The sequence below is a fragment of the Cheilinus undulatus genome, linkage group 5 (assembly GCF_018320785.1).
Source record: "Cheilinus undulatus linkage group 5, ASM1832078v1, whole genome shotgun sequence".
NCBI classification, from domain to species: Eukaryota; Metazoa; Chordata; class Actinopteri; order Labriformes; family Labridae; genus Cheilinus; species Cheilinus undulatus.
Window position 1 is genome coordinate 23,925,545 of NC_054869.1, and position 25,815 is coordinate 23,951,359.

The 25,815-nt window shown below is 38.3% G+C and overlaps 1 protein-coding gene across 1 annotated transcript; it reads left to right on the forward strand.

The window, feature by feature from the left end:
• Positions 1-1,647: 1,647 nt before the first annotated feature.
• Positions 1,648-24,418, forward strand: LOC121510527 (rap guanine nucleotide exchange factor 1-like). Its single transcript, XM_041788623.1, has 23 exons — positions 1,648-1,874; positions 2,028-2,176; positions 3,605-3,801; positions 5,041-5,197; positions 6,366-6,631; positions 13,919-14,033; positions 14,164-14,230; positions 14,488-14,610; positions 14,696-14,857; positions 16,027-16,253; positions 16,713-16,762; positions 16,836-16,959; positions 17,033-17,111; positions 17,502-17,586; positions 18,455-18,547; positions 19,408-19,596; positions 20,086-20,170; positions 20,243-20,337; positions 20,709-20,787; positions 20,991-21,092; positions 21,186-21,283; positions 22,683-22,823; positions 22,940-24,418. The coding sequence occupies exons 1-23, from the start codon at positions 1,847-1,849 to the stop codon at positions 23,073-23,075; spliced, it is 2,847 nt and encodes a 948-aa protein (XP_041644557.1). The 5' UTR covers positions 1,648-1,846; the 3' UTR covers positions 23,076-24,418.
• The last annotated feature ends 1,397 nt before the right edge of the window (positions 24,419-25,815 follow it).

Here is a 25,815-nt window from a genome sequence, read left to right on the forward strand (position 1 = left end):
TTGCTGAAAAGAGCAGAAGAAGCTGAAAAGTTTAATAGCAGATTAGTGAAAATGGCAGAAATGTCAAAGTTATGAAGAGTTGAAGAAAGTGCAAATTAGCAGAAAAAAATCATTCATTTGAATGGGAAAAACTGCAGAAAAGTTAAGAAAGTTAAGAAAAGATAAACATTTTAGAAATGATAAAAGTTAGAAACGTGAAAAGTAAGCAATCGAATGTGAAAGAAACTGAACAGAATAAGGTTTGAACGGTGTCGATACGACAAAGAATGAAGGATAGCTGGCACGGAAGAAGAAATGGACGATGCGAAGAACAATAGTGTGGAAGCTAACTCAGCACCCCCAATAAAAAGGGAATGACATAAGTGTTCTCCCAGTTTTGTCAAGAATGCTTTGGAGTCAGTTACCAAAACTGGTATTCACAAAATGAGCCAAGGAAGAGACAAGAAACGGAAGTTTCATATATATATATATATATATATATATGTATATATATATTATCTAGTGAGATGCAAGACAGTACAAAACATGTGATGTGCTGTGTACAAAATGAAATAAAATAAATTATAATAAACAGGGATAACGAGAATTACAATGTGAGGAGACACAACAGTATTATGTGTAAACACTAAGGACAGGGGCTACAGAACATAAACAAGAACAACAGTAAAAACAGACCATATCAGAAAGTACAAGTTTGGTGGTTTCAGAGCGTGTATGTGTGTGTGCAAGTGCTGTGTTTTGATGTGTGTGTGTAGCTTTGCATATGAGGGTAATAGATAGGGAAGAGTTTTCAATAGGAATAAACCATAAAACAAAAGTGGAGTTGCAGATTCAGGGGATTAAAACTATAAGGGGAAGTGTTCTTCTTCATTCCTAGTTATTATTTATTCTTACGCGTACATCCATACTCTTCTTCTCCCCAGCTTCCTTTCCCCCTTTTCTTCACTTCCCTCTCTCTTCACTTATTTTTGGCGAGGGATGAGAGAAAAACAGATGAAACAATAAATAAATAAATAAACACAAATAAAAAAGATGGAGAAAAAAAAGGATAACAATAACACCATAAAAAATAGATATTTATGATAATAATGAGGATTTGGAAGATGAGGAGAAAAAAGAACAAAAAGATACAAAATTAAAAAAAGGAGAAATAAACAAGGAGTTAGAAATCAGGAACAATAATAAATCGATAAAAAAAAATGATACTTTGTCCTCAATCTCCTGGTATCCCTTCCGACTACTAGTTTGTAAGTTTTTTTTTCTTCCTCTTTCTTGTTTCTTTTTTCTGTGGTTGCCCTTTGTTTCCACATTTTCCTTCTCTCTTTAAATTATATAACATGAGGTGAGGATGATCCCGCATCAGCCGCCTCCACACCCTTGGGAGAGAGCAGGCCGATGGGTAGGAAACGAAAGTTAACTGAAGTAGAAGCCAGACACTTTAAGATTTTAAGTAGGCTACTAGACTTGAAATTAATTTATAACAGTGTGCTTTGGGTGCCTTGCCAGCAGATGGTACTGCAGAATGACACAGGGGCTCATCATGCTTTATTTTAACCTGACAGCGTCATGTCTTCATCCTTCTCACTGAGGAGACTTACTGATGTGCTGAATGTATTCATCTCGATTAGTGAGGGGGCAGATGAGAAGGGGGAAGGAAGAGCGACAGAAACAGTGTGAGAGAGAGCGACAGAGAGGCGTGAGGCATGAGGTGAAAGAAAAGAGGAAATGAGAAATTTACAACGAGAAGGAGGAAGGGTTTTGAGAGCAGAGTGTCTAACTAACATGAGGGTAAAGGATTGAACTGCTGAGCAGACGCTACCATCCGTCTGTCCGTCCACCTGCAGACATGTCCTCTCGGGGTGATAGTAAGACAGGTAAGCTCTTTTTCTCTCTCTCATGTGCTGCTAGCCACACAGACTAAAATACTCCTCTCCTGTCAGTGTACTTCAGACAGTATTTCATTTTGAAGAGATGTCATATTTCAGTATTTCTGTGGTGATGCTGATGATGACCTTGTTTCTCCTCAGCTTCCCAGTTTGTGTCTCTCACCTTGAAGCTGAAGGGAAAGATCCAGTCACAGACGGTCAGACGCTTTGAACGAATCAAACCCTCCCCAACACTAAAGGTTAAACCACCGGATCTGAACTTGGAGCAACACCAGATTGTACAACATAAGGTACTCACACATAAACACACAGAGTTTACACACAGAAACCTAAAAATGCTTCAATAAACCATACACAACACCAGCTACACACTCCCTCTTAGCACACTTAAAAACAGTAAAACACAAGATTCACATAAAACTAGAACACAGGAGACAAGGCAGGCCTTAAGCTGGGCAATTAAAAAAGTTTCAATACTAATTGCCATTTTGGCCACCCAGGAAAACAAGGTGATTGAGATTAAATGATGTGTAACATGTTGTGTTTCGCTTGTTAAATTCAAAGGTTTTGTTATGGCACAGCCTGTGCAACCAAAACAATTCTTGCTTTATTCTAAAGCAGGAGCAGAGGGAGCAATGGCATTTACTCTGCTTGGTTTGGAAATTGAGAGAGCTAAATAAAATGACACAAGGGCAGCTGTTGGTAGCAAAAAATGTATAAAAACCTCAGCCATATAAAACCACTTTGGTTTTGAGGAGTCCGATCAGGGGCAATTCAAAATTACTTGCTTAATTTGTTACTTGGTTGTGCCTGCACCTCAGTGCAATAGGACAAATGTATTTAATAATTTGACATCTATACACAAAGTGGTACTTATAATAATCACAATCTTAGTAGTAGTAGTAGTAGTACATGTAGTAGTATTTTATGCAGTTATCACACAAGCCCAAAAATTAAGCTGTAAAGAAAGTTTAAAGTCAAAGGCATAGACAGAAGGAAAATACTTATAAAAGCCTATCCTACTGTCTTTTCAAACCAGCACTACCAGCACTGAGCAGTGCGAAAAAAAAAACAATAGATAAATCAGTCACACAGAGAGCTTTACAAACCTGTCTCAAAAATCAAAAGTAAATTACATGTTTTTCTATTTTAACACCAATAATAGAAACACATCTCATTTTCATACCTTTTTAGTTTTTTGTACAGTAAATTTACAAATAGCTCTCAATTTATATTAGCTCTCCATGTAATTTGAGAGCATTTATCCTGAAAGGACTTCCATACGGAGTCAGGGGGTGCCATTGACTTTGCTCTGAACATTATTTGCATTATTTTGCAGTAAAACAAATCGTTAAACTTCATAACTTGGGAACTGAAGTGTTAGCATAATAACCAGCCTTACTGATAATCTAAATGATCTGTTTTTGCCGCATGACTATTGAATTTATTGTCATTTTAAAGGTAGATCCAATTTCACACCATAAGATATGTAAGGAACAATTGGTGAGTGATATATTAAATGTGAAGCTTTATAGTTAAATATTTTTCTGAATTTATACAGCCTGCCTACTTTTCCCAAACTTCACTACTCTTGATTGTTTAACAGTATTTTAAATGAAACCTGGAACCTGAAGATGTCACTTCAACATCATTAACAGCCAGTAGAATTATAGCAAATGCTTTTGATAAAACCCTTAAGTTTTGTGCATGTGTGTCAGGCGGTGTCTGGGTTAGCAGACCAGGAGCGAGCCGTCGTCAGCTCTCTGCAGTACTTCAAAGCTCTTGTGGACAGTCTCGGAATGGACAAGATGGTTCAGGACCAGTCTGTGGTGGGCCGTCTGCTGGGTGGAGCCTCTGGCGGAGTCCTTGAGGCGGTCCAGACTCTGGTCCAGCTGGAGCCACACCTGCACAAGAGGTAGGTGACACTTGGACTCCAGACATACACTATTATACTATTTATACATTTTGTAAATTACTGTATTCAGGTTTTTCAGTGACACCCGTTTCCACAGGTGTATGAAATCAAGCACCTAGCCATGCAGTTTCCATTTTCAAACTTTTGTGATACAAAATGGGTCATTCTGAAAAGCTCATTAGCTTTAAGCGTGGTACTATGATGCAATAAGATAGTTCATGAAATTTCATCCCTGCTGGATTCTTCACAGTCAATTGTAAGTGATATTATTGAAAGTGAAGCATTTAGGAACTACAGCAACTCAGCCATGAAGCAAAAGACCATGTAAGTCACAGAATGGGGTCAATGACTGCTAAGGTGCATGGTGTGTAAAAATACCAATGCTCTGCTGATTCTATTGCTGAGGAGTTCTCAACTTCCACTGGCATTAATGTAAGCACAAAAACTGTGTGGTGGGAGCTTCATGGAATGGTGGTCCGATCAGCTGCATGCAAGCCTCACAAGCCCAATGCCAAGTGTTGGATGGAGTGATGTAAAGTACACTAGCACTGACTGGCACTGGACTGTGGAGCAGTGGACCCATGTTCTGTGGAGTGACGAATCATGCTTCTCTGTTTGGCAGTCAGGAAGGGTTTACCAGGAGAATGTTACCAGCCTTACTGCATTGTGCCAACTGTGTTGGGATGGAGGGATATTGGTATGGGGGTGTTTTCCAGGCCACTTATCTCCAGTGAAGGTCAGTCTTAATGCTTAAGCATACCAAGACATTTTGGACAATGCTACACTTCCAACTTTGTAGCAACAGTTTGTGGAGGGCTCTTTTCTATTCCAACATGACTGTACCCCAGTGCAAAAAGCAAAGACTATAAAGACATAGTTTGATTAGTTTGGTTTGGAAAACCCTGACTGGCCAACACAGAGCCATGACCTCAACCCAATCAAGTACCTTTGGGATGAACTGGAACAGAGATTGTGAGCCAGGACTTCTTCTCCAACTTCAGTGCCTGACTTCATAAATGCTTTACAGAATGAATGGACAAAAATTTCCACAGAAACACTTGAAATTGTGTGGAAAACCTTCCAAGAAGAGTGGAGGTTGTTATAGCTTCAAAAGGGGGGGGCAACTACATCTTAAAATACATGTGTTTGAATACATGGTCAGGTGGCCAAATACTTTTGACCATGTAGTGTAAGTGGTTAACCTGCCTCCTAACCTTTCCCTGCCTTTCCTCTCTACAGTAAGACCATCTCTTCCTGTCTCGCTCGTCTTTACCAGTCTGTGGCTGAGCTGGTTCAATGGGTTGATAAGGTGATGTTTCAAGGAGTCGCCCGTGACAACAAGGAGTCTAAAGAAAGTGTCACCAAGGTGATCAGAGCAGTGCTGGATGGAGTAAAGGTGAGGATAAATGATGGACTGGTGTTTGTGTCCTTGTGTACATGCTCATTGTTATATAGTCATTAATTTATCAGTTCCGTCTCCTTGGATTGACTTTTTCTACCTGACATTTCCTATTTGTCTTCCTCTGTCCTGTTTTACTCTCCTTTGTTTTGTGCTGTCTTTTACCAGTTTTTTCTCATATTCAGTCCTCTTATATCTGCAAATGGCGGACCTGTGATTGTGTCCTCTTCTAGGTGCTCAGTGTACTGTAATCACATCCTTTTGCGTTCTACTTATCCTCTTCATCCAATTTTTTCTTCTTCCACCATGATTATTGTGTGTATTTCTTCTTTTCTTCCTAACATATGTCTTTAACTTTCATGTGGTCCTACTCCATTGACTTTGTATTAAGATGGACATAGCAACAGCTGCCTTGGAGTGAAACCAGACTATTTAGAGCTCCCCCTGCTGACTGGCTGCAGTATAGGTTATAAACCCTGCCTCTTTAATGATGAAGGATAGAACATGTGTCAGCCTACAACATTAAATTACACCTATATTCTGTCTTGATGTTCTTTAATTATCTTGATTTATGTCCAAGTGTTCATCTCTCTAGTTTTGTTTCAATTAGGGATATATGGTTAGCGGAAAGGGCCAGGCATTAATGCCAGCCAGTCGCTAGGGTTTCTGGCTTCATTTCAGTTCAGTAGAGTCTATTTTAATTGTCTCTGTCCTCTGCTGTCTTTCTTCTGTCATGTTCGTCCTCTTGTGTTCAGTCAAACAGAAGATTACTGAATCTCTAACATAAACAATGGGGTTCTTGAGGTTTCAGTCTCACAGCCTCATCTACATGCTCATCTAATTCTGTTCATGTCCACATCTGTCCTGTTTATCCAGTTTCTTGTCTAAAGATTTTGTTGTCCTCTTCTTTCCAGTTCTTTCTTTTCTGCCCACTTTGTCCTCCTCTTTTATGTTTGGTCCTGTTATGTTGTCCCTTTCTTCTTTCTGCCTTGTCTTCATTACATCTTGTTGTGGTCTTTCCTGTAATGTCTGTTTTTATTGCACTGTTTCCTCTAGTCCTCCACTGTCCTGTTCATTTAAGTTTTCCATTGTTGTGTGTATTTTCCTGTCTATATAGCTTGATGTTTTGGCTGTATGAATGAGTAATCACCTCTCGCTCTGCTAGGAACTGGTTCGATTGGCTTCAGAGAGACAAGAAGGCTCCACACCCTTGTCTCCTGTCCAGTCACAAGCTGATGTGGACCTCCCTGATGGTTTGGACAGTACACTGAAGTCAGGCAGGACTTCTACCTGCCAGAGTCCAGGAGCTCCTGCAAAAGAAGATGAGGAGTGGGTGAACTCAGAGAGGAGTGAGGAGCTTATAGTGTTGGCGCCTCCGAAACCACCAATGCCCTTCCAAGAGCCGCTAGTGATGCCCCCACTGGGACTGAGGTAAGTCTGAATAAAGTACACATAATACACCAGACAAAATTGCCGTTTGCAGGTGTGTGGATTCAAGCTGCAGCGGTGGCTGCTGAATTATGCTGTTAGCTTTTGATTAACCATTAGAATATAAAATAACCCCTACTTCATTGCCAGAATGGACTATATACACATTGTTTTTTTAATACTCATTACTTCCTTGCATGACCATCACGGCATCAGACTGAAAGTTCTGCACAACTTTTCCAGCATTGTCCTTACTAGGGCCCAAATTTCACTCTGGATTTCAAATACAGATAAACCTTTGATAAAACACAAGGCAGCCTCTGGGTAATGTCTGTATTAAATTTAATTTTTGCCTCTTTCAAAGTACCTTATATTGTCTGTCTCATGGTACACTCTCTTTAAAAACAGTTTCAGGACTACCATTAAACATCTGGTTTTTAGACCTCTGAGTCTGTTCCATAGCACCTCTAAGCAGCCTTTTAAAGCACTGATTGTTTAAAACATGGACATAATGTCAGTAAAGCCACCTATTGGGTTTTAAGTTGAGGCAACCCATAAGCCTCCTGACAAACAATGGATTGACCTGTCTGTCGACTCTGTCAATCATGCCATTCGAAACAGCTGAGTGATTAAAAAAATACCCAACATAAACATTGTACAAATAAAGAAATGAGTTACAGAAACCAAAACTATTTTTAATGTGACTATAAACAAGTTTATTTCTGCTGTAAAAATGGACATTTTAAAATGGGCTTAATGGGGATTTCCAGGCTTTAGCAGCCAGACTCAAGTGGATACTGAGAACTGCAGTTTAAGACTTAGACTTAGACTTAGACAGACTTTATTTGTCATTCACATTTACACCAAACAGTGCACTTCTGAACAAAATTTCATTGCTTGGCTTCGGATAGTGCAGAGATAGAACAGCAGCAATGTACATAATAAATAAGAAATCAAAAATCAAAATATGGCAAAATATGGCATTGAAATACTTTTTGCACGTTCTGTTGTTTTTGCACCTTTTGAAGACTTTGTTGACACAGAAACTATTGACGCATCATTTAGTGCCTCTTTAAAGCTGTCCTGTTGTGCTCACTTAAAGCTAGCTTGCTGTCTTATCAACTGTGAAGGTTTTCACCTCAAGGCCTGTGTCAAAGGATCCTTAGCATCTGTTTTAAGACATCCACTTCTGACATGTGATCGATAATCTAAAGCTGTTGCTTTGGTTGCTTGAAGGCAGTGCTTCCCAAAGAAAGTGCCAGGAGACACCAAGTCATTAAAAAATTCTTAATGATATATTTACCCATTAATATAAAAGTACATACATTAATGAGTTCAATTTACAATAAAATAATAGTGAGGTTTGTGCTGAAGTATAAAGTACTGTGTAAAAACTGTGAGTTTGCACATGAAAGCAATTATATATGGGGTCTACGGAGCTTAATGCACACAGTCACACTCATTACTGCAGTCTATATGTGGAGAGTATTTGTAATCTGCTTGTAATCTTTACACTTAATTACCATGTAAAATAATATTGGGATTTATAGACTGTTTGTTCTTTTGTTCTAGTCTTTAGCCAGCGTGAGTGCACTGTGCAACAGTATTTGCTTCAATCAGTGAGGGTGCACTGCTGTTTTGGGGGTCTCAGGCTGAAATGTTTTTTAAAGAGGCATAGTGTAAAATTTGGAACTATTAGTGATATGTAACAGTTAAATTCTAGTTTGCTATGCTCACTTATGTTGGCAACCAATGCAATTAAAACATGGGTTTTTGATTTGCTCCCTTTTATGGTACTGTAGAAAAACCCTCACGTGTAGACCCTCACGATGTATAAATTAAGGGTTTATTCGATGTAAATAAAAATGAAACTGTTTTGTTTATTCATATGAATGAAACTTATTTAGACAGGCCTTCTTATGAATGTCATGTTTCATTTTTACCAAACTTGTTCTGCTAATGCTACTAGGCAAAATATTACACTCTGCACCTTTAAGGGGGGACATCATAGAGAAAAAAGATTTAAACATAACATTTTTTCCGAGCAGCTGTCTTCCCTAGCAGCCATAGGTGAAAGACTTGTTCTTTTTTCTTGTTTTGTGTTTGTCCCAACCACCACTGCAAGCAATCTTTACTTGTCTTTATTCAAGTTACTAGGGAAGGGAAAAATGTGCCATGTATACTAATTATAATATTTAGTTTTTAGCTCAGTTTCATATTTATTTATGTGTACTGTGGTTGAGTTAACAGGCCATGTTTCTGGCTACAATAGGAGGTATGAGAGGGTCAATGTCTATTTCAGTTGTACAACAATAACACGCGTTCTGATAGATAACAGTGTGAAACTACCCAAACTGTTAGAATTGCCATGTCTTTAGCACTTCAGAAGTTACTTTTTTTTAAACAGAATGTGAGGCGAAACTGTTTCAGTCGGTCGATATGAAGAACAGAAATAGAACCGTGGATGAAACAGGAAGAAGAGAGGCTAAAGGCATCACATGTCAGCACTCCCCCACATCTCTGCTCTTCCTGTCTCTTTGTCAAGCAAATGACAGAAGGAACCAGACAAAAAAGAAGAAGGGACAGAGACAGTTTCAACTTCTCATTGTCTCTTTTCACAGAAATCAACAATATTTAACCATGCAAGTCATGTGAAAACTCCTACGGTTGCTAAAAACAACCAAGAACACTGGCAAAGGCTCACCCTAGGGGTGTGTTCTCTTACCATTGCTGTATATTTTGTACTCTAAAATGTACAAAAGTAAACTTGAGAACAGGTTTATTGTAAAGTTCACTGATGCTTCTGCTATCGTGAGTTTTTTGCACAATGATGAGTCTAGCAGTGGTCCCATTGTGGATGAGTTTGTCACCTGGTGTGATGATTCTTCCTTAGAGCTTAATATTTCTAAGACAAGAGAAATGATCATAGCTCATGCCCCAAATCACAAACCTACTATGATCAAAACCAGACAGTTGAATGTGTGGAGAACTACAAATATCTTGGAACAATTATTGACTCTAAACTGACCTTTGAGAGTAACTGTAAGGCAGTCTGCAAAAAAGCACATGAGCATCTTTTTTGTCTGAGGAAACTTGCTTGTTTTCACATTGACAAAACTTTGATGATTTTATTCTATTGAGCATTTATTGAATCTGTCCTGTCATTTTCCCTTGTTTCATGGTTTGGTAACTTGTCTTTTAAAAACAAATATTCTCTTAACCAAATTGTAAAGTGGGCAAGCAAGCTTACAGGTGAGCAACAACTCAACCTATCAGATCTTTATTCCTCACAGCTGCAGTGTAAAGCCAGCTCTGTTCTCCATGACTGTTCTCACCCTTTAAATTCAGAGTTCCAAATTCTTCGCTCTGGTTGTCACTTTGTTGCTCCTAAAGGGAAATCAAAACGCTACAGGAACACTTTTGTACCTGCAGTTATTGCACTTCTTAACAAAATGAGCTCAAGATGATGCACTTTAACTGGAATGGAATATGTATTATTTTATGGAGCCTTCAAAAGCACTTTAGCACTCTTAGAGTATTATTTTAGAATGAATGTCATCTAGAGCACTTTATCATGACTTGGTTTTAATCTCCACTGTTTATTTTGGCATTTTAATGTCAGCTTCTAATGTATTGTGTCTTGAATTGTTAATCTTTTTTGTTTTTTGCCTCTTGGACACTGAACTCCTGTCTGCACAACAAATTTATCCTTTTGGGTACTAATAAAGAACCTTGAATCTTGAAAAATAGAGACAGTGAGCAGCTGTCCAATTTTTTTTAGTGAAGATGCTAAATGAAAATGTAAGTGATAAAAGCTGTCAGCTTTGGGAGGCACTTAAAAATAACCTTCAAAAAAACCCTTCAACATAAACTCAGCACATCACTACTTTAGGCCTTTTTCAGGATTTATAGGAAAAGCTATGTTTTTTAAAAGCTTTGGCCAAGAGACTACTAAACTCAGTTGAAGTTTAGAGTTTGAATTACCAGGACCTTTAAGACTTGAAGCCTTCACAGACATGTCATCTAGAAATGTGTATTATAGGGGTGCAGTAATTTTATGATCAGGTATTTAGGTTTGGTGTAGAGAATGTGGCATTGTGCAGAACAGTGCTAGGTCTCTGGTGCCATAAAGAATGCCTTCAGTTTGTTTACTAAAATTATCTGGCATGTTTCATTTGTACTGAGAGAGAGAAATATCTTTGAATGGCTTATTCATACTTTTTATGTTACACTGATGACCGCTACATCATGTGCTGTGTTTGACAAACAATAAACAAGGAGCATATGTTTCAGGACTGTTTTTCACATGGTCTGTATGGGTAAATCTATACCTGGCTCTGGGATGATGTTACAACAATGCTAATTGTTATCAGTTCCCAGCATGATAGTGTAAATTCAGTGATAGAGGACAGATAAATGCTGGTGTAGCTGATCTTCATGGCACAGTACACACTTGCATTTCACTAAAAATCTGCATAGGGATTTTTGACTATAAATTAATTCAGTACCCCAATGATACATTTTCATGGATCCACAAATTCCAATCATCCTGGGTGTGATTTGGTCTGTTTTCAACTTAAAGATAGTGCATCTTAATCACCAAGTTGAACCAAACCCTTTGTCATCTTTCCAGATTTAGGTTTGTCAAAAGCAAAACTCAGTGTGTTGGTTTTTACATCTTTACTGGTTTGACAAGCAGTCCTTCTTAAGTGGAAGGAGTCTTTCCGCCTGTCCTATTCACGCTGGATCAGAGACACAATGACCTGCTTGTATATAATCAATTACAATACCCAAGGAATGGAAATTTTATTAAGTGTGGCACCTCTTCCTGAAACAATGTGAGAAACCCTGTCTGTCTCTCAGTTGCTCCTTTTTCTTCTCTCTTCTGTTTTGCTTTGATGGCTTATTTCACTTTTGTAATTTGTTTGATCACATTTCCAATTTATTACTTTGCTAACTAACGTAGTTTTGCTCACAGAACATTATTGTGTTTATCTCTTTTCTTTTTGTTTTTTGACCTTTTTCGAGGGTTGAGGTGGGGGCTGGGTGAAGGAAAGTCACCGCATTCTAACCAGAGACCCAGTTCCTTTGTATGACTCAACTTTTACTCTTAAAGAACAGTTTTTACCTTTTGTTATTGCAGCATTTCATGTTGAATTTACCCTTTCTGTAATTTGTTAGGTGTGGATGTCTGTTTTATGTGTCTGTTTTGTTGTATGTTAGGATGTTTTGTGACCTGGATGAGTTCTTGTTATGGGGGTGAAAAGAAAGAGAAAATTTCTGATTGGGTATGAATAGTGATTAAAAAAAAAAGACTAGAAAGAAAAGTAGTAGTGCATGAGAGCCACAATGGCTCCTGCAAGGACACAACAGTGAAGGGGGGGAGGGGGTGGTGGTGGTGGATGTTACCAGTGATTTAAACTCAACATTATTTTCTTATGCAGGACTCTTTTGATGCAAACATCTTCCTGCCGTGTGGTGCAGAAATTAACATACCAAACATATAAAAATATCTGCATGCAGCGCTCTGCTTGTGTTAATTTGAGAGTGTTTACTCGAGGTGATGAGTTTCCTCTTCCCAGCACGCAGACTCACAGGCACCAATTTAAAGAATACATAATACATGGAAATGTGTAATTCATGGCAGGTAGTTACATGCCTAAAAAAAGTAGGTCACAATGGAAGGTTGCATTACGGACGCCATAGAACAGCTCAATATTGTGTTGAATATTGTTGATTTGTGATTCACACACAAAATTCTTGCAAGCTTTCACAGCAACCTTTCTCAGTGTGCAGAATCAGACCAAGGGCATGCTTGAGTGCTCTCATCCTTTCCATAACATTCACCTGATTGTTGATGAGCAGTTTTTGTTTCTTTGCAAGAAGAGTGGGCACAGTCAGAATGGTTTTCCCTAGTATAAATGGCTGAAGTTATACAATCCTCAACTTTTATTGTTGGGCATTTAGGTTGAAGAAGGATTGATGATGGCAACCCATCCAGATCAGAAACTGAAAACAAAGTTTTTAGTCACAGGCTGCGATATTGAATGTGTGAACAGAGAAACGCTGCTCTTCTTCATCTGCTGTCTCCGCTGCAGAGAAAACTCACAGTGATAAGTAGGGTGTAAGTGACATCACTTTCTGAAAGCTGACAAAATCAGGAAGTAGTGTTTTCTGTTTCTTCCTGTCTGCTGTATGGTTCTGTAGATCTGCTCACTGCTGCCTCCTGCAGAGCAAACATGATTATTTATCTTTAGGGGCGTTTGGGACTCTTTTGCACTTGTCATCTGGCCGGTCTGAGATCAGATCTAAGTTTTGTAGTTGACATATAGTCCGTGAAGTAACAGTTACTTTTTGCTCTCATCCTTCTCATAACATTCACCTGATTGCTGATGAGCAGTTTTTGTTTCTTTGCAAAAAGAGTGGGCACAGTCAGAATGGTTTTCCCTAGTATAAATGGCTGAAGTTATACAATCCTCAACTTTTATTGTTGGGCATTCAGGTTGAAGAAGGATTGATGATGGCAACCCATCCAGATCAGAAACTGAAAACAAAGTTTTTAGTCACAGGCTGCGATATTGAATGTGTGAACAGAGAAATGTTGCGTGCGAGTGCTGTGAAAGTGGTTGCAAAAATTGTGTGTGCATGCTTGTTTGATTTGTGTGAACAACTCTTCTACATTTTTGTACATGTATCTCATTTTGGCTTGCAGATTTGGCAGAGTTTTGCTAACACACTGATAAACACCTGAGAGAAACAAGAACATGATTTATAAGTTTCAATTTATTTTTGTGTACTTATAATTACCTTAAGCTTCTACTTATTTTTGTTTTTAATATTTCTACAAGAGTGCATTTATCTAAAAGCTGGAATTTTGGGGCTCAAGCGGCCTAGGGGTTTAAGGCGCGCCCCAAGTACATGGTTGGCCCAGGTCAAATCCGGCCGATGGCATTTTCCTGCATCTCTCTCCCCAGCTCTCTAGTCCCTGTTTCCGATTCTATTCACTGTCCTCCTCTACCAATAAATGCATAAAAAGCCCAAAAATAAATATTATAAAAAATAAAAAAATTAAGCTGGATTTGACCGAATTTGAAAAAAATAAACAACTTTATCACTTAAAATACAAAGCAAAAGTTCTTATTTTCTGTCTTTAAATGATTAAACTGACTGCTGGTTACACAGAACACATATCTTCATTAGTGATCTCAGTGTACATGATGGAGTAAATCATCTTAATTAAAAACAACTCTCTAAATTTGTCAATCTGTCTGTTTGTCTGCCCTCCCTTAGTCCCCCAGCATTGCCTCCAAAAAAACGCCAATCTTTACCTGGCTCCACCTCCTGCAAGGTTGCCATAGTAGTGCCAATGAGGCGAGAACCTGAGGTTAAAAGCCAGTTTCAGTGGGTATGTTGATGCAACTGCTGTTCTCACAGTTATATCTGAAAACAACTTGGTGTAAGCATGAAAAGCCTTATTAACTTCAAACTTGTTTCATTCATTAATATGTTTCTTTTATTGTGTGTATGTGTAATAGGAGGAGGAGTACTCTAAACGCTGCTCTTCTTCATCTGCTGACTCCTCTGCAGAGAAAACTCACAGTGGTAAGTAGGGTGTAAATGACGTCACTTCCTGAAAACTGACAAAATCAGGAAGTAGTGTTTTCTGTTTCTTCCTGTCTGCTGTATGGTTCTGTAGATCTGCTCACTGCTGCCTCCTGCAGAGCAAACATGATTATTATATTTATCTTTAGGGGGGTTTGAGACTCTTTTGCACTTGTCATCTGGCTGGTCTGAGATCAGATCTAAGTTTTGTAGTTGACTTATGGTCTGTGCAGTAACAGTTACTGTTTGTCTTTCAGAGGAGGATCCAGACTATGAATTCCTCCACACTGACCTCTCCTCCTCAGAGACACTCCCTCCTCTTCCTACCCCCGCCTCCCTTCCACCTGCCCTGCCAGAGAAGAGACGTCGCAGCACTGCAGGTAAAAAGACACATGAGCAACCCACCTGTCTTTATCCTCTCTCCTTTCTGTCATTCTGATTTCTTCTTTTGTTTTTAAACAAAAGGGAACACCAACTCTCAGACTTCCTCTTCTTTTGGATTTGACTCCGCTGTTCCTGAGCAGAGCTCCTCCCACCCCGATGACCTCACTGCTCCTGATGAGACTCTGTCGTCCCCTCTTTACCCCAGCAAGATGCCTCCTCCCCTCCCTGAGAAAAAGCGACACAGTGAGTCAAAAGGGCAGACAGTGATTCAGACTGATCCTTCAGGACCTTAGTGTTTAAGTGTTTATTTGTAATGAAAAACTAAATTACATACCGACAAGTTAAACACAGCTGACTCTATGTGCAAGGTTCGAGTTTGTGACGGAGTATGGATCCAAAAATAAAGCATCCGAAAATAACAGATCCAGTTTGTGATGACCTTAATTTGATACATAGTGTAAACTTCCTCACTCTCACTATCTCCCCCTTCTTCTTTTATAAAATTAGCTCTCTTTTCATACTTCTTCTTTCCCCCTTAGACAGTGTAATGTTTTCTTTACCCCCATTTTGTTTCGGCAGGCTTGTTTATGTGTCCTATAGAAGTCCCACTTTTCCACAGATGTGACATTTTTTGTTGGCAAATCTGCAGTATTTGGCCAGGTGGTTTTCTCCACTGCATCCGTAGCATTTACTAATGTCTGGCTAGGGCTTTGGTCATGTGTCACTGACCTTGTCCACCAACACCCGCTGCTCTGTTCCATTTACCAGGTTCTTTCATGCCATGTGAATCCACAGTGTCTCTGTTTGCCACCTCCACTGCTTAAGCAAACTTGAGTGCTTTTTAAAAAGTCAGTTGGTCCTCTGACAGCAGCCTCCGCTACCCACACTTTGCATATTTCTGTGGTGCCGCCTGATGGTACTAAGATGCAATAATATCCACAGTCACTTTATAACACAGTGGAAGTCCCTGAATGATGACATTTTATGATTTTATTTAAAATCTGTACATATGGCACTATTTTTGAACCAGTTCAACCAAGAAGTCTTCAGAGAGGTATCAAAGACAAACGCAGCAACAGTGTGGTGAGCAAATCGACACAGATAACACAGACGTGCCGCCAATTATAGTAGTAAGATGCCTCTATATGACCTGCAAATTGATCTGTAGGCAGTTAAAAGACGGCTAGATACGAATATTCATCAAAAACACTACTCATACATAAACAAGACAAGATCAGCTGAGATTAGAGTTCCCATTTTTCCCACAGGAGGCACCAAAATCAACACAAGCATAAAGTTCCCTACAGGGGCTATAAATACCTCATCTGATTATAGTGTCTCATGAGTCTGCAGCCTCAGCACACTCTTTCTCATATTTTACATCTTCCTGTCTCTTTTTATCTGTCTATCAGTTGATCAGTACCTCAAGGTTTTTGAGTCCTACAGTGGCCAGTCACCAGCCAACTTTTACCAGCCACCTTTAACCGTCTCTGAGCGTTACAGCAGCAGGCAACGAGAGGTGGAGACCACCTACCAGCTCACACACCTGGATGCACACCTAGAGATGTGTATACCAGACTCCACCCCCTCACCTGAGCTGCTTCCTGTTCCAATCCTACCACCAAAGAAGAAACAGCAGGTGACAATATGTGGTTCTTTATTTACTCAACCCTATGCTTCCTTGCATCATCTCTTTGCTCATAAACTGGAAATTGTTTCTGTTGTTCCATAATGCATAATCTCCACTGATCTTCCAATGGGAAAATATAAAATGACATCGCTCATAGACCAAAAATACATTGAAGCCCAAAAGTGACAACTTGCCAAAAGCAAAAGCTTTATCAACTCATCAAGCTTTTCTGATCATACTCCTGGTTATGTCGAGCTATGGTTATACCTCAGTTAGGCCTTTGCAGTAATTGGACTAAACAAGCATAGTGGAAGAATCAATTTTTTAACCAAAGTACTTTTGAAGTTTGCTACAGTAGGTGGAGATATGCCCCTTTTCTGCTTGCTACTCTTACCTTCTTCTGGTTGACAACCAAAGATTTGACAAGTCATCATTATTTTTGATTTTGTATGTTTTTATCTTCATTAGGATACTGCTGAAACCAACTGTCAACATGGCGATCACCAGCCCAGAGACAGGTAACACACAAAGACAGATGTACCAGCACATGCATCAGCACAGAAACATCCAGTAACATGTTCTGTCCTGCAGGTCCCAGAGTCTCCAGCAGGAAGAAGAGCATTGCCAGAGGAGCACTGAGGAGCTCAAGAACACAGAGGAGGTGTTACTTACTGACCTGCAGCAAATCCGTCAAAGAATCACAATGAAAAATGAGGTACGGTCGTAACCTCAAAGTTATCTGCTCAACACAGCTATACATGCTCTTAACTCACCTCTGTCTGTCTCAGGAGGAGGAGGGGCCTGATGTGAAAGCAGCCTCTCCTGACATTCTATTGGTCTATGCCACAGAGACTGACAGAAGCAATGGTAAGTCCTCATATTAGTGCCTACTAGAAAGAAAAAAAAATACACTGGAATATTCTTATCATGACTCCATTAGAGGTAAGATATTAGTGCAAGACACTGACCTACATACTAACTTGTGAGAGCAGGGTGATAGGATGTGGGTTGGTGATACTGCCGTGTGGGTGCTTTAAATTTAATTGTAAACAAGGGCTTACCACAATTGACTGTCTGAATGCAAGCTCTTTTGGTGTAAACACTGGACTAATCTAATGAAAACCTCTGGGTGCAGAAATCCTGGTTTTGGTTGAAAAACTAAGTATTGGATGCAACATGATAAGTTGCAAGTGGCTGATGAGAATTTACTGGTATAAATAAATGTTTGTATATGATTGTCTCTGCTTTTGTTTTTAGACCAGGGATTATACCGCGAAGCCTTCCTTTCCACTTACAGAAGCTTCATCAGCCCGAATGAAGTAATCCACAAATTACAAGGCAGATATCCTTTCTAAGTCTGTAGCTGAAGTATCAACTGTGCAAACAGTTGTCTAAAACTTTACATGATTACTACTAGGAGTGTGCTTACTATGAGGCACCTGGAACTCTGCTCAACTGTAAGTCTTCAGTTGTAGATACATTAACTCTGTACTGTTTACACCTGTAATTTATAAAAGAAGTATTAACAAAGAATGCAGCCACTGCTGACACACAGCCATGAGAAAAGTAAATGTAAACTTTACCACCAATTAGAAATGATTAAAAAGTTTAAGTTCTTTAACAGAAACTGCCTGGAATTTGACAGAGACCAGTTTTTTGCTTACAGAAGACTTAAACAGAGGGAAGAATCTGAGAAGATCAAACAGCTTGGAAAAATGCTTAGGAAATGCTTTTATATGCAGATAACTTGATCTTTTAATTATAATTGGATTTTTCTTCCCTGTCTGATGTTGTTGTAAAGATGAGTTTGTTTAGCTGTTTCACAATACACTTGGAATACCCTAATGATGCCTCATGGTATAACTCAGTGGTACTCAACTGGTCCGGCCTCAGGACCCATCAGTCTGTCTTACAACAGATTGCAACCCAAGTTTCCAAACAGTTTTCAACAATGCATGTTTAGTTAATTGAATATGTTGCAGTTTGGAGCATGATTGGACCAAAACACCTGATTTTCACAGTAAAACAGGGTAAAATAAAAAGGATCGATGCATGTCCAATAAAGACTTTAGGACTTTCGCCACCATTTTCTTTCTTAGACACCTAGTCACAACCCACTTTTGGGTCTCGACACACCAGTTGAGAACCACTGGTATGACACATACTGAGATTTTATTTAGATTATAAGTGCAAACTTTAACCATCAACACGTACAGACACTTTTGCAAAGGATGTGAGCCTGCAGATCTGACAGCCGCCAAGAAGACTTTTCACCTTCTGATCAGAGTGGTCGACGAGCTGTGGTGAGACAACACACCTGTGTCAATCAAGAGATTTGCTTTAAAAATGTACATTTTATTTGTTAAGGTACCATATGATGAGTCAGTTGCAACTGTAATTTATTATAATTTCTGTTAAGATATTGCCTTATTAGTCCCACAAGGGGAAAATCCAAATTCCACATGTCCACCTGTGATGAAAGTCTGAATTCACACAACAGGCCAAAATGACCTGAATCTGTTTTTTTTTGTTTGTTTGTTTGTTTTTTGACTTGGATATGAACATTTTTTCCATGACAATTTGAAGAGCACAGCTCATATTTATTTCTTTTTTTAATCAGATTTCACACTGTTCCAATTGTTTTCAGTGATAATGGGGTTTTTTTGTAAAGTATTTTAAAATTAAGATCTAAAGTGAGCATTATGCAAAGATATTTCAACTTACTTTGTATTTCAGTCTTCTTAACCTTAATGAATATACTATACATACTCTATGCACTTTGCATTTGTAAAACTAACCCCTGACACACTTGTGAAAGATCATTAGTGCTAAGACTAAATAATAGATGGCCCAATACTGAGCCTTGTGGTACACCAGTTCTACACTTTTTTTACTTTACTGTAAAACATTAACAAATTTTGTCCTAGCAGATAGATATGTAGACATTTGTGCCAGTGCTGCACATGAAACAGTTAAATGTAGAATTGTCAGTTTTTTCTTTCTTTTTTTTTTTTTTTTAACAAAACTAACAATAAAACACCAGCCCTAAGCATGTATATGATTTTGAATTTTTCTCAGCTCAGCATCTTCATACAGTTCTACATTAAGGGAATGTTATTGTGTCATTTATGCTGTACTGTTGTGTGTAATTGTTTTGTTTTAGTGCAATAGAACTGGAGCCTGATTTGCTGCTGCTGTTGATGGACCTGGTATTCATGCTCCTAATCGGTGGAGAGCTGGGACCAGCACACCTTCTGAGATCTAATATCCTGTCCAAGATGGAGCAGAGGTGGCAGCTGATTGGCTCACCACAATCATTACGCCCTCTTGCAGCTAGGGGTGTAGCTGCAAGGTAGCATATGAACTCTGACCTCTTAGATTATGAAGGATCTGTGTCCATTAACCATTTGTGTCCATATAGAAAATAGAAGGAATTGAGTAAATTAATTCTGTCCTGGCATTAGCAGCAGCTTTAGACCTGAAATTGTACCTTAGAGAAAGACAAGTAACAGTAGTTTCTCTCTCCTGCACCTTCTTCATTTTGAGTACTTGGTGAGGTAGAATAGACACTGACTAGTATGGCGTTATTCAAGAAGTTGAACCAAAGTTGGTTGAAAGTTTGAAATGAAAGTGCAGTGAGCACAGCAACAGAAAAAAACAGAGGGTTATTGTGTTTAAGAAGCTTAATGCCAAAAATGCTGAAATGCATTAGTTTTGTCCAAAAAATCAGGGTTGATTTTGCCAAAAAAAAAACAACAAAAAAAAACAGCATTTTTGGACACAGACCTTTGGAATTTGCTAATCCAGTCAGACATCCATATCTCCTTTTTGTCTCTTCAAGGCCAGGAACTCTTCTAGACTTCAGGAGTCAGGATTTAGCTGAACAGTTGACGCTGCTGGATTCGGCGCTTTTCTACAAAATTGAGGTACAAATACTATATTTCATCTTTCACTTGTCTTTCACTTGTCTGTCTCACCTGTTCATATCAACTATCTAGCTTCCAGAGGTGTTGCTGTGGTCTAAAGAGCAGAATGAGGAGAGAAGTCCAAACCTGACACAGTTCACACAACACTTCAACAATGTTTCTTACTGGTAAGCTGACACAGCACTCTACCTCTGACAGCAGTCATTAATATGTGAGTCAGCCTGCTTAAAAAATACTACTTAATGTGATGTCAAACAATATTTCAAGGCTGCTTTCTCATAATCTTCCAGACAAGATTATGACCTACTGACCAGTTACCGGTTGCGAAATGGTTTGATACCAGTTTGTTTTTTAATTTTGACAAATTGTTGGATGAAAACTGCCATGGTTTATCATTTGAAGTAGATGCATATCTTACATAAATATGATTTTTTTAAAATTATTAGAAACATGCTTGGTTGTTTTTGGATATGTTATTGTGCTGTTTTGATAAAAGCATACAATAATTATTTTGAAAATAATGAAATCTGCATTTCAGGGTGCGTTCTGTCATCATTCTTCAAGACAAACCACAAGACAGAGAGAAATTGTTCCTGAAATTCTTGAAAATTATGAAGGTAAATGCATTGAGGTGATTGTGAAGAGTAGAGGGTGGTTAATGCTTTGTTTCCATCATGGCAGTGCTTACCTTACTTTTCAGACTTTTAAACTAGTTTTTCTTTAACATGTGCATTTAATTTGCTGGGCTCACAGCCATAAAAAGCTCTCAGTGTTAATCTGACATCTGTTAGTTAAATAATGTTTTCTTGTATTGATGCAGCACCTGCGGAAGCTAAACAACTTTAACTCATACCTGTCCATTCTGTCAGCGCTTGACTCGGCCCCATTGCGACGTCTGGACTGGCAGAGAAGCACAGCTGAGGTTTTTCTCAACTTAAGGATCCTAATTAGTATCATGTGAGGTATTTGAAGATGGGTCCTGTTTGTTGAACTGTGATATGTGTTTGTGTTTTAGGCTCTTGAGGAGTACAGCTCGTTGATTGACAGCTCTTCGTCTTTCAGAGCCTACAGGGCAGCGCTAGCTGAAGTGGACCCCCCCTGTATACCCTACCTGTAGGTCACTACTCCATGATATATATCAAACCAGTAGATTACTACCCTGTATGCACTACCATACATACCTCATTTGTTTTAAAGTTTTGAACTCCACTATATAAAGCATACATATATCCTTCTGCAAACTCTTCACCTTTGTTTCAGTTGGGCTTCAGAAATTAATCAAGCATATTCAACCACTAAAACTCATTTTTCTCTTCAGGAATGCAAGTAAATAACTATAATTTATTTGATTAAAAGACTATAATTTATCAATCAAGAAATAATAATGTGCTTTCCTATTTTTGTCTTTTTTTTTGGAAATCAGTAAATTCATGGATAACAATTATAATTATATTTTAGCATTAAAAATATAATTTGGGGTAAAGAGCTTCTACACATTGGTGTATCAACCATTGCAGAAACATAAAAAAATGATTTTGGTTATTACCATTGTTGTTAATTTAGGGCAGCTGTGGCATCAACCTTACTTTGGGTGGTGGTCTAATAAATTTTTTAAGCACTGTATATATATGTATGTATGTATATATATATATATATATATATATATATATATATATATATATATATATATATATATATATACATACATACATACATAAAACAAACTTGTTAGAGAATACCCTATACCTCTATTTTACTACCTTATCACTATCTATAAACCCTATTATGCCTTTGTACATTATATGGACAAAAGTATTCAGCCACCTTCCCATTACACCAACAGGGACTGTAATGTAGTTGTATTCAAATACATGTGCTTTAATATTGGCTTGCCACCTTTTGCAGCAACAACAGCCTCCACTCTTCTAGGAAGGCCTTCCACAACATTTTGGAGTGTTTATGTGGGAATTTGTGCCAATTCATTCTGTAGATCATTTATGAGGTCAGGCACTAATGTTGGACGAGAAGGCCTGCCTTGCAATCTCTGTTCCAGTTTATCTCAAAAGCGTTCGCTGGGGTTGAGGTCAGGGATCAGTTCTTCCACACTGAACTCCATGTCTTTATAGTCCTTGCTTTGTGCACTGGGGCACAGTCATGTTGGAATAGAAAAGGGCTTTACTCAAACTGTTGATACAAAGTCAGAAGCATAGCATTGTCTAAAATGTCTTGGTATGCTGAAGCATTAAGATTGCCCGTCACTGGAGATAAGGAGCCTAGCCCAGCTCCTGAAAAACAGCCCCATACTATTATATCTCTTCCACCAAACTTCCCCTTTGGCACAATACAGTCATGCAGATACCATTCTTGTTACTTTTTGTAAGCATTGTACCACTACATACACCCCATTGCTTTAATACCCTTCTTTATTCCCATCAAGCACATCTTACCTGAAGGATATCCTTTTAACCCAACAATATATCTGTCCATCTCTCCTACATGTTTGTCTTTCCAGGGGTTTGATTCTTCAGGACTTGACCTTTGTCCATCTAGGGAATCCAGACACGTTGGTGCTATCTCAGGGATCAGGGGTCAACTTCTCCAAACGCTGGCAGCAGTTTAACATCCTGGACACCCTGAGGACATATCAGCAAGCGTAAGTTACCCGTAGTGCTGGTATTGTTTTTGAAATACAGTTTTAAGTATTATAGGGGTACTTCTTTCTGTCTGTTCCCTTCCTGTGATAATTCCTGATCTTCTCTCTCTTTGCAGTCATTACTCTCTGCAGCCAAATGATGAAATCATATCATTTTTTAATGACTTCAGCGACCACCTGGCAGAGGAAGCACTGTGGGAGCTCTCTCTCAGGCTCCGCCCACGGAATGCCCCACGTGTCAATCAAAGATGACAGTTAAACCAGGACAAATTTAGCCTGTCAATCTGGACCAGCAAAAGCCAGACCTTTGCTAGCTCAAAGTTAATGAGGATGACATGCAAGGTGATAACAGTTACCCAACTCTGCTAGAAGGGTGTTGCTCTTGTATTTGTGTTTCAGAAACAAATACTAGTTCTTCAAATACAGGGCTAATCATGGCTAAAGGGTGCTAAAGTGTGTGGGTCTGGGCTGCAACAAAACAAGCAGTAAGAAGTGTTCCAAAAAGAACCTTTGTTAGCAGAGGTTAGCAAAGTGGTAATATGAGCGCACTTGTAGTCCATGTAGATGTGGCCTCTTCCTTTGTCTGACCTCAGAACTGTACATGTGTTCATAGTACTACTGTAATAAACTCCTTTTATTTTAATGGTTTTGGTACGAAATTGAACCAAACTCAGACACGTTGTTGCTACAATTTCTGATTACCCAAGATTCTGACCCTAGGCTGAAGGAGAAAGCTGTGATGAAGCTGTGCAATATCTATTTAAATGCATAATGTTCCTTCTGATATCAAACTGGTCGAGATTATTCCACTTTTTAAATCAAGTGATCCCAGATATTTTACTAATTTCCCATCCTATGTCAGAATAAAGCATTCTTAAACATTTGAACAGGTATAATGCACTGTATAAAAACCAGTATGGATCTGGCAAACCCCTTTGCCTATATTGCCCTTTTACAACTATTGTAGGAAATTCATACTGCAGAAAGTTTTAGAATAGAAAGTTTGCATGTGGTATTTTTCTAGATCTCTCAAATGATTCTGATGCTGGTAATCAGAATATTTTACATGCAAAACTGTATATGGATTTCATGGCAATCTTCTAAGGAGGCTCAGTTATTATGTATGTCATAGACAGCAGTATGTAATTTTAATTGTATAGAGTCTGAAAGGGCTATGATACACTGTGGTGTACCTGAAAGTTCCATTTTAAGATCTTTTTTTTTTCTAATCAGCATTAACAATATTGCATCTGTGTAAATTACAATATATCCATTATCATTTGCAGATCATACTAATTTAGTCATCTAATAAGCAATTATCAGTTCTAATGAATGAAGTAAGCAACAGCCTTCTAGAAGATTTAACATGATATCAAACAGGTAAATTGACTTTAGATGTTTAAAAAAATCATTTCATGGGTGCCAGTTTAGTTCAGTTGGTAGCGCAGGTCGTGGGATCAGTGCACAAAGTTCTCCCTATACCTTAGAGCAGTGGTTCTCAACTGGTCTGGCCTCAGGACCCACCAGTCTGTCATACAACAGATCACAGCCCAAGTTTCCAAAAAAATGTTCAACAATGCATGTTTAGTTAATTGAATGTGTTGCAGTTTGGAGCATGATTGGACCAAAACACCTGATATAAAAAAGAAAAGGGACAAAACTGACTAACCTTTTACCCTCTTTCCCCATCATTATGTCTCAATTTTTGCCAATTTTCCAGAAAACTTGAAACATAAAATTACTTCATTATCATGGGTAAAGTAGCCATTTATTGCAAGAAGATGTGATATATTAGTTGAAATATTGAACCGACATTTGAATTTACCCAATTTCACAGTAAAACAGGGTAAAATAAAAGGTATTAATGCGTAGGGCTTCAGGACTTTTGCCAACTTTTTCTTTTTCAGACACCTAGTCGTGACCCACTGAAAACTGCTCCATGACCCACTTTTGGGTCCCGACCCACCAGTTGAGAACCAATGGTCTAAGATACAGGTGGGTGACTGTAACTCATTCTGGACATATTAGCTTGTTATATCTTAGAGATGAACCAAAAGGGGGATTTTAAGAAGACTTAGTGTCTTTTAGCTTCTTGTTTTGGTTTTATGACATGTGCCTAAAATGTTTATTTTTAGTGTCAGCCCTTAATTTGTACCATTTCACTTCACCCTTAATAGGGCACCCAGTGAAATCTTAAAAATTGAAAATTTAAGCCCTAAAATATCAATAATATATGATATTAAGCACTAAAATATCATCACTGCTCCGCGACTCACTTTTGGGTCCCAACCCACCAGTTGAGAACCACTTTCTTAGCAAATATTGCATATTGATGGTGAAGAAATTACTAATGTCTCACCAAGATCTCATGGGATCTTGATGTTTTTTTTGTTTGTTTGTTTGTTTGTTTTTTGTATTCTAACTATTTACTAAAGACAGGTATATCCATATTTCATGTATTATAAGTGTATGGGCTGGTGCTTTCCCCACATATCTTCATAAAATATTGTTTTACTGCAGAGAGGAATGACAACTTTCTACAAGTCCCGTGATGCAACTTCTCCACTTTTTCAAGTTTAACATGTAAACTGTTCATTCACTTTCCTACAAACATGCACATTTATTTTTATCGAGTACATGAGTTCAAACCTGCCAGAAGGCTTTAAAACATTTTTATTTGTAATTCTCAAATTAACTGTTATTCATCTTAACGAATCAATTATCTACACCTACCAATAAATCACAAACTCTCGTATTCTGGATATGAATGAGGGTCAGAAATGCTTTAATAGCATAAAGATTACATAGTGAATAGAAAATGTGACTTTTTTTTCATGACTTTGTCGTGTTTGCTGTTTTCGATGTACAGTTTGTGCTCTTATTGTTTTCATTGTTTATGTACATTTTAAATTCAGAAGATGTTTGTTTCTTAATACTGTACTTCATATTGTTAAAGTTATTAATGTTATTTAATTATTTTTTTTAATCTCAT